The 9291-nt window shown below is 52.5% G+C and overlaps 1 protein-coding gene across 1 annotated transcript; it reads left to right on the top strand.

The window, feature by feature from the left end:
* The first annotated feature begins 900 nt into the window (after positions 1-900).
* Positions 901-7992, top strand: CRYGS (crystallin gamma S). The gene is made up of 3 exons (XM_039696932.1): positions 901-1117; positions 5673-5915; positions 7678-7992. The coding sequence occupies exons 1-3, from the start codon at positions 1097-1099 to the stop codon at positions 7948-7950; spliced, it is 537 nt and encodes a 178-aa protein (XP_039552866.1). The 5' UTR covers positions 901-1096; the 3' UTR covers positions 7951-7992.
* The last annotated feature ends 1299 nt before the right edge of the window (positions 7993-9291 follow it).

Raw genomic sequence — 9291 nt, 5'->3', positions numbered from 1 at the left:
ACTAAATCAATCCAAGTGGCCTCAGTGAGAGCAACAGCTCTGGGTGATTCAAGGCTCCTAAAATGGGAAGAGGAGCAGCTGCTGATTGTGTGTGCCCCAGGCTCTCCCATCTGCCTGCATTTACAGAGCTGCTGTTGCGAGAGTGCTTGTCCTGACAGATTTGAAAGAGGGGCTGTGTGTTTCGGGCGCTGCTGTGCCAAATTCGTGTCCCTTTGTCTCACTAAGCCTTTGGGCTGGGCCACTGAATAGCTGCAGAGGTGGTTTTTCATAATGCACTGGCGGGGGGGTGGCTGTGGAAGCCAGTGATCCTCGGCCTCCCTGCACCCAGGGCCGGAGTGTGGCTGAAGGGAAAACTCTGCTCCAACCTCAGGTGCTGGGCTGAGAGCTGGGGTTGAATTTGTGACACTTGCAGAGACAACAGAAATTTGGGCATCGTTTGATGTGTGAAATCACTCTGTGGGGAGTGGGGAGATGGCCACACATCCTTCTTTCCCGCTATGTCAGGAGGTGTTTGGAGTAGTGTAGCTCCAGCTGAGGGTGTCCCAGAAAAATGTGCAGCAAAGAGGCTGCACAGATGTCTCCATTGAGAGCTTTCAATGCAGAGCTGGTCTTTGCAAGCCTCTGATGTCTGCTCTGAGCACTTGTTTGTCATTCCTTCATTGCATCCTTCACTGCACAGGGCATGCCCTGATGAATACCATGCACCCTCCTTACAAATGGGGTGGGTCTCTAAGAGCCAACGAGGATTCCTTCTTGTTTAACAAGTTTGGAAGGGAGGGAGCAGCCAAATTACTGCCCGTCCTTGGCAGGGGCTGCGTGTTTTGAGTGCATTTGGCAAGAGTTTTGGTGTTCTGACTCAGCAAATGGTAACAAAGGGAGGATGGCGAAGCCTTCCTTTATTCCATAATCCTGTTTGCTTTTCTGGAAATCGGCTATAGCCTCAGAATCACTGACTCAATTTTTGGATCCTATTCTCATGACAAAGCGGCTGTCTGGTTTAAAACAAGCCCATTATAAAAAGGGCACCTCAGATCCTGGCTGTTTGTAACAGCTGCTGACGTTCCTCCGGCACAGGGGAGCTTGGCTGGAACGGAAAATGTCCAGAGCTGGAACCAAGGTAAGTTTGTTTGCAGTGTATTCATGATTTTGGCTAAAAGTGCAGAATTTCGCAGGGATGAATTGTGGAGAAACTTTGTTTTCTTTGTTCTGCTGACAGCTTCCCCCTCTGTCAGCGTGTGGGCAGGGGGAGATGCTTGAAATCCCTCCTCCCGTGGAGGGAAGCTGGAGCTGAGCCCTCCCAAGTATTTTCCCAGATTTTGGCTGGTTCCTCTAGGTGTGGCTCTGCCAGAGGATGGAGTCAAGCACAGTGACTGGTGAGGAGGCATTTTGAAATGGTTCTAAATCAGCAGGGTCTGGTGCCTTGTGAATTGGGGGTGGAGGGGCTGTGCCAGCAGGGAATCAATGTGCTTGCAGAACGGGGTCTCATGGAAGGCTCCCTTGGAGAGAGCCTGACTGCCAGCACCAGCAGAGCTGCCACATCCCTTTTCCATGGGGAGCAGAGGGTGTGCTGTGACAGAAAGGCTCCAGGGATGGCCACGGCACCGAAGGGAATAGTGTTCCCTGAGGGATGCACACTGGCCTTGGGATCGGTGCAATCGGCAGGGATGAACTGGAATTGGAGAAGGAGGTAGGTTGGGAAGCTCACCTTCAGCTGGAGTGACATCTCAGTGGGATCCAGCTCCTCAGGCTTGGGTTTAGCAGAGCTGAGCTGGCCGATCCCACAGAACTTGAACTGGGACTGGGCAGGGAGAAACAGCTGGGAAAGGAAAGGAGGGTGAGGACTTGGGCCAGCGCCCCCTGTGGAATGCCAAACACTGTTAGGAGGCTGCAGGAAGAGCTTCATCTGAGTTTAGCTTTTGGGCTGGATTCCTTTCAGCCTGTGGAGGCTGTGAGAACCAAGGGGCTTTGGAAGCACAGTGGGTTTGGAGGCACTGGGCAATGCCATGGGAGATCTGCTCCTGGCTTTTCCGTGTCCTTCGGCTCTGTGGCTCTCAGGGCTTGGGCTGTTGGACTGGGAACCGAGGAGGGTGTGCTGGTGGCTCCTGGATCCCGGGGTGCAAACTTTCTCTACCTGAACCTAAAGAAGGTGCTGGGAAACTGCAACTGCTCCATCCTTGAGTCTTCTGTCAGCTTGGAAATCTTTGAGCACATTCTGCCTTTCCCCTGCTGAAAGCTGTGTCCCCTGGGAGTGTGGCATGGGGAATTAATGGAATATGTGCTGCTGGGGGGCAGCAAGGTGGCCAGAAGGAGTTATCTCCTACTCCTCTATGCTGTGCTCTTGTTTAGCACATTCCAGGGAGAAGAAAAGGGCAAAGTAGGGAATTAAACACCATTGCTCAAAACCCTGGTGAGTGATCTGCCCTGGAAAGGGATCACTGCTGACAGAGGAGGCACTATTGGATATTTTTATGAGTTTCCTTCTAGCTAAGCTACTGTTGAAAAGAAATATGTGATAACTCAGGTGAGGTAACCAAAGTGAAAGTTTTACATTCCTGCAAGGAAGGTCTGCTCTGGCAAATGAGGTATGTGACTGGTAACCCCCAAAAGGGAAGGTTTGGGCATGGAGAGGTTAACAGGGAAGTGCTGGGAGCAGAGCTCCTGCAGGGTTTGGCTGAAGGAAAGCAATTTCCCTGCGAGTGAGAGGGGACAGAAACAAAGCTGAAAATCTGGAATTGGAATCTGTAATTATTCTATGTGTGAAGACATCAACCTGCTCTGTTGGTGCCTGAGTCCATGCAGGAAAGCTGGGAAGCAAAGGTCTGAAAGGAGCTGAGGGTGTGTGTGAAGGGCTGTGCTGGAGAACAGGTGGGGAGGATCCCTTAAATTCTGAAATTAAACCAAGGAGCAGCACCTAGTTTGGACACAGTTCTGTAGGAACAGCCATATCCTTAATTTGCCTTTGGATTTCTTTAGCTTTGTGGTTTTATAGGGGAAATGCTCTCCTGGAAACATCAGGAAGCTTTGTCAGGCTCCAGTTTGGTTGTGTTAGGCTGGGTGGGGAGGGACATCACTGAATTCCAGGATGGCTTGAGTTGGAAAGGACTTTAAAGCCCATCCAGTTCCACCCCCTTCCATGGGCAGGGACACCTTCCATTATCTCAGGCTGCTGCAAGCCCCATCCAACCTGGCCTTGAGCTCTTCCAGGTTCCTTCTGCCCAGAAAGCAGATCCACACTGGGCAGAGTTCATCATCAGCCACATTGGACAGGAGTGGGACAGGATCAGAGCTTGGGGACAGATGCTGGAGAGAGGGATCAGCCATCCCAGCAGAGGATAATGATGACTGGGAATAAATGAATCCCTGCAGAGGGCTTTCCAGGGGTGCTGTGGCTTCCTGGAGCACTGGCTTCAAGAAGAGGGTGACTGGTGATGCATGACTGCCAAACCCAGTGTGCAGAGCTCTCAGTGTTGCCTTTGGGTCAGGCTGGCAGATTTTTTAGGTGATACCTTTAGGAACAATGATCCAGAAGCAGGATCTGGAAAAGGCAGTGGGTTGTGGCTGGGAAGACCTGGCCTGTGTGGTTAACTGTTCAAGAGTGGAAAAACAGGAGTTGGACATTTCAGTGCTCTCCTTTCACAGCCTTTATTCACTGCTGGAAAGGTCAGAGTGGTTCCCAGCTCTCCGCTGAAGGTGGGAAGAGCTTGCTCAGGATGTTAGGGGACAGGTTGTTTTGTGTGCACCAACTGCTTTGTGATGGCAAATCAGTCCTTGAAATTAAGAGGAAAATAGCATTATCCTAATAATTGTCCAGTAACAGGCCACAAAATCAAGAGCATGAATCCTCTGGCATGATCAGTCTGACTCCCTAGATCCCTTGGTCAGGCTGGTGGGACATGCTGTCCAACCAGCTCGAGGAAAACTCTGGCTAATTTAATTTTTAGCACAAAACAAATGAATAAAAATAAAAAGTGAGCGAGTTGTCCTGGATTTCGGTTGAAACACTGACAATGAATGATTTTTAAGAGCAGGGAAGTTACATCAATACCAGTAGCCAAAGCACTGCAGGTGAAGTACAGGAGGTGGGGGTGTACCTTAATACTCAAAGTATGGGAAAAAAAACATGCGAAAAATGGATTGTGGACCATTGCATGTTGGGTGTGGCCAGAAAGATTCTCTCTAGACCATCCGGTGTCATGAGTAGTCAAGATAGATGTGATGGTTTGGGAATCCTCTTGGAGAAGAGCAACGTTTGATGAGTAATTGTCCTGGAAGGCTCTAAAAATGGGGCTGGAGAAAGGACTGGTCTGGTCTGGGGCTTGGCAATATTTTCATGACAGGATTTTTGAGGAAAACTGTGTCTCCTCTGCAGGGCTGGCTGGGTGGGGGATGCCTCAGGTGGGAGGAATAGGATTCACTCATCAGCTCCCAAGATCATTTCAAGCCAGGTTATGATCAAGGATAAAGTGCTTTGGGATCAGCAGCCTGGCTATAGAGCAGCTCTTGGGACAGAAATGTGGGGATGGATCATGAATTTGTCAGAGATTTCGTGGACTTGCAACAACGAAAGCAGAACTGCAAATACAATCCTTGGATATCCATAAAACTGCTCCCCACCACACACCTGGAATGCTCCCTTAGTTTCTCCTGCCATGGGCAAAGCTTGCGTGATGTCCAGCTTTGGGCAGTGAGTTTTGAGAAAGGAAGTTTTGGGTTATTCAAGTGGGAACAAGGATGGGTTTGAAGACATGAGCTGGGAGGAAAGAGACTTCTCCATCTCCTTATCAGTAAAGATCTCACTACAAACACTTGGTAAGTCAGTATAAAAGAAATAATGGAACTGTTAAGGAAAAGCCCTCTAAAGGCATCAAGTCTAGCTGCTAACACAGTGCTGCTAGACCCACCCATCTCCCCAGAAACCTGCTTTGTACATTCCATTGACTTCTCACAGCTCTCTGGCCATAATTTAGTAACTCCTGATCTAGAGAAGGTGGGAGGTAATTGCTTTGATAGTGTTTTGTTGGAAAAAGGACAGGGACTTCTCCATGGGAGTGTTGTGTTGGACTGGGACAGAACAAAGGGCTGGGAAGGGCAGAACACTGGCGGCAGCTGGAGGCATTGGGGCCAGACAGGTGAATTATTCTGACTGACTGCAGTTGGTCACGTTCCATGGCTGGGCTTGATGATTTCTGATATCTCAAGGACTCTGCTTTCAGGTATTTCCTGCCGTAATGTGGCTGGAATATGGAGATGTTCTGGATGAGGAACTGTAGCTATGATATTTTATGGAAAATCCTTTGCTAGGATTTTTGCCTCCTGAGAGCTGAGGGCCTCAGAAAAGAAATGAAAACAATAACTCTCTGCTGCTGTGGAATGCAACAGGTGCATCTTCCATTAGTCCATGTAGATTGTTTTCACTTGATGACCAATCACAGCCACCTGTGCCGAGGCTGTGAGCAGTCACAAGATTTTGTTATGCATTCTTGTTCTTTGTAGCTTTCTGATCATTCTTTTATCTCTGTTCTTTTAATATAGTTTTAATGTAGTATTTTAGTATAATATATAACATAATGAATCAGCCTTCTGAGAAAATGGAGTCAAACCTCGTGTCCCCACACACAGAGTGTTCTCCACAACAAGGAACCTCCCCACTCTGCCCCCTCTGCTCGTTTCAGGTCACCTTCTACGAAGACAAGAACTTCCTGGGCCGTTACTACGAGTGCGACAGTGACTGCCCCGATTTCCACACCTACCTGAGCCGCTGCAACTCCATCCGTGTGGATGGGGGCACCTGGGTGGCCTACGAGAGGCCCAACTATGCTGGGAACATGTACGTGCTGACCCACGGGGAGTACCCCGACTACCACCACTGGATGGGCCTCAACGACCGCCTGGGCTCCTGCAAGTACATCCAGATCGTAGGTGTCACCCCTTCCCCGGGCACGCCGCCGTTTACGCCCGTCGTGGCAGGGTTTCACCTGGGGGAAGGTGGTGTCCATCTTCTGGGGAGCCACAGAGGGGGTGGTTGCAGGGGGTTTGCTACTCTGGTGGTAGCAAGGTGTTTGGTGTGGGGAGGAGGTGAATGTCTCCCACTCTGGATTGCAATGGGAAAAGGCAGATCCCTTTGAGTGCGGGTGAGTTTCCATAGGAACAGCAGGGTAGTTCCATCAGGATGTTCCTTTAGGGATTTCAGTGTCCAGGCAGGTTGCTCCAAAGTTTGCCTCTCGCCTCTTCCCTGATATGTAACCAACTGATCCAATGGGCTCAAGGCCTGTAACAGTGGAATGCAGATTTTGCAGGAACATTTGGAATGAGGGGCAGTTTCCTCTCTAGCAAACCAGGACTCCCTTCTGATACAGGAAACAGAATCAGTGTCACCAAACTCCTCTGGGTGTGCAGGGACCAAGCCCAGTAACAGCCCTGGGGTGCCCAGAAACAGGAGGGACTCCTGGAGCCCTCCTTGGCCATGCTTGGAGCAGCCTGGTGCTTCCTGGTGTGAGGAGAGCACAGAAGGTGTGCTCATCCCCTCCTAACCGATGATGGGAGAAAGGAACAGGGGGAATGATCCTTTTGGGAAGCCTATGGGGAGGGGCATCCTTTAAAACTGGGATTGTGGATTGGTCCTGCTGCTGAGGTTCTCCAGTAGTGGGGCAGACTCTGGTGATCCACGGGTTGCTGACTTGGAGCACAGCCGTGAATTCCCACTGCATGGAGCAGGTCTCACAGCTGAGAACGGGTTTCGCTTTTCTGCCTGGGAGCCTAACGCCCCTCTGAGCCTGTTCTGGCTTTGAGCTGGGTCTAAATCCCTTTTCATGAGGCAAGGAGAGTTTCCAGCCCGTTCAGAGCACTGATCTGGCTTAAGACATGGAGCCAAAACACGTGTGAGATGCAAGAGCAGCACAGCTTCGTCCACCAGAATGAAATGTGGGAGCCTTATCCTTCATATCCACCTGGTCGTGGCTTTCCCCTGATCTGGGGAGACCCCGAGACCCTGCAGAGCTTGGCTGGGGCTGCCAAGGAGGGAGCAGGCTGGGGAGGCAGGGAAGAGGTGTCCAGGCAGCTGCAGGTCAGGCGCTGCCGCGGTGCCTTCGGGCAAGGAGCGCTCCCAATCCCGGTGGGAACCAGCACTGCCTCCACAGCAACACGGCCCCGCTGGGGTCAGCAGCTCATTAAACTGCTCTCTGCACGGAGGAGAGGGGACTGGAGCGGGTCTGGCTCTCTGATGCTCACAAGGAGCACTGAGGGGTTCAAGGCTGCCCTGGATAGCGAGACCAGCACTGCTGACTCGAGCTTATCCCTGTCCTGCATGTGATACTCTGTTAAAATTTACCCCAGCTGCTTCTCTCTGTGCTTTTGGAGGATGAGGTTTCAGCCCTGTCCTGCTGTGCTGGGATGGCTGGTACCTGATTGGAGTCTGGCTGTGCCCAAACTCTGCCCCCATGTCAGAGCTGGGACGTATCAGTGCCTCCATCTGTTGCTCTGGTTGCCAATGAAGTCACCCAGAGCAGCAGTGACTGCCCCTGGATCCCTGGAAGTGTCCGAGGCCAGGTTGGATGGGGCTTGGAGGAATCTGGGATAGTGGGAGGTGTGCCCACACATGGCGGGGATGTAGAACTGGATCATCTTTAAATCTCTTCCTCTCCATGACTCTATGATTTTCTCTCCTTTTTTTTTCCCTAGCCAAGTGGAGGCCGAGGCCACATCCAGGTGTTTGAGAAGGGAGATTTTGGCGGGCAGATGTTCGAAGCCACCGAAGACTGCCCCTCCATCATGGAGGAGTGGCACATGCGTGAGGTGCACGCCTGCAGGGTGCTGGAGGGTGTCTGGGTGTTCTACGAGCATCCCAACTACCGGGGCCGGCAGTACGTGCTGCCCAAGGGCGAGTACCGCAAGCCCGTGGAGTGGGGCGCGGCCAGCCCCGCCGTCCAGTCCTTCCGCAGCATCTCCGAGTGAGCCAGCCCCATGCAGGGCTGCCACACAGCCCCCAATAAAGCAACTGAGTCGCTCAGCTCCGCCTTGTCCTCCTTATTCCCGGGATTTGCGTGCGACGTGTCCTGCCCCGGGGGAGCTGGGGTGGAGCGGAGCCTTCTCTGTCTCATTGTCACCCCCTTCCCCATCCCCTGCCCTCTCTGTCCCTCTGATCCTTTAGGAAAAATCCATCCTAAACTGGAGTTTGTGCTCCAGCGTTTGGCCATCCCAGTGGGAGCACACATCCCTGGGTTCCAGTTTTCGGTGGTGGCTGTGGGTGGCTCGGTCTGCCATGTCCCTGTGAAGTCCCTGCCTGCTCTGTTGCTGCTCCATGGTGCTTGGGAGAAGGCATGAGGTTTTTGTCGTGCCATGTGTCCTCCTGGACACCCTGAGCAGGCAGCTGCTGTCCTGGTACTGGGTGAGTTTGTGCTTCTCGTCATGCATGGGGTGACAGGACTGGGAAAAATGGAGATCCCAGATGGAGCAGGAGGGGGACAGCCATAATCTCCATGGGGAATGCTGGGGACACTGCCAGCCCAGAGTGTCAGGTACAGGATGTCCCCTGGAGGTGTGAGCCAAGGGATTCAGCTGCTTAAACTGGGGCTGGGCTTAAACCAGGAGCTGGAAGCAGGAGAGCAGGCTGGGTATGGGATAGAGGCAGTGAGTGCCTCTGGGAGATGGCTGCTGAAGGGCAGGAAGAGCTCCCTGGACACTTGAGATGTGCAGGGAGTAAAGGGGACTCCCAGTTAGCCCAGTTTGCCACCAGGAACATCCCATTTTGCCCGGTGCTGCCAGAGGAGGGGCAGGTCCCAGGCACAGCCTCCTGGGCAGGAATAACTGATGGCTGAGCACTCTTCCCCTGGGAACCCTGGGGAGCTGCAGCCTGCTTGTACACAGAGCCAAAGGGCTTTGGGACAATGAAGCTGGAGGTGGCAGCAGAGCCCTCCCAGCCATGCTCTGCAGTCTCTTCCCGTTGATGTATGAGGTTATTATGGAGCAGGGAGCCAGGGAAAGGGATGCTCGTCAAGCCACGGGGCTGCCACCTCCTGGGAAAGCTGCTGCTGGTGGGGAATGGGAAGGAGCTGCCGAGTCCAGCCCCCTGGACTTCCCCCAGCACAAAGATGAACTGAAGAATCCCCTTCCCCTTCCTCCTCTTCTTCCTCTCCCTGCTGTCACCCCCTCCCTTAGCAACCTGCCCCATTCCAGCCTTCCCCTGTAAACAGTGATGCATCTTCACTCACTTCCATCCCTCCTCACTCCTCTCCATCACAGATCAGCAGGATGCAGATGATCCAACAACATGGCTGGGTTTCACTGTATTTTTCC

Source organism: Passer montanus, unplaced genomic scaffold (assembly GCF_014805655.1).
Source record: "Passer montanus isolate IOZ18808 unplaced genomic scaffold, ASM1480565v1 scaffold115, whole genome shotgun sequence".
Taxonomy (NCBI): domain Eukaryota; kingdom Metazoa; phylum Chordata; class Aves; order Passeriformes; family Passeridae; genus Passer; species Passer montanus.
The sequence above is the reverse complement of the archived record's forward strand: the minus strand, read 5'-3'. Positions and strand labels throughout refer to the sequence as shown.

Excerpts from the sequence above, each read along its gene's own strand:
- CRYGS (XM_039696932.1), top strand. The coding sequence starts at position 1,097 with ATGTCCAGAGCTGGAACCAAG. Across the intron at positions 1,118-5,672 it reads TGTCCAGAGCTGGAACCAAG|GTCACCTTCTACGAAGACAA; the intron begins GTAAGTTTGTTT and ends TGCTCGTTTCAG. Across the intron at positions 5,916-7,677 it reads CCTGCAAGTACATCCAGATC|CCAAGTGGAGGCCGAGGCCA; the intron begins GTAGGTGTCACC and ends TTTTTTCCCTAG.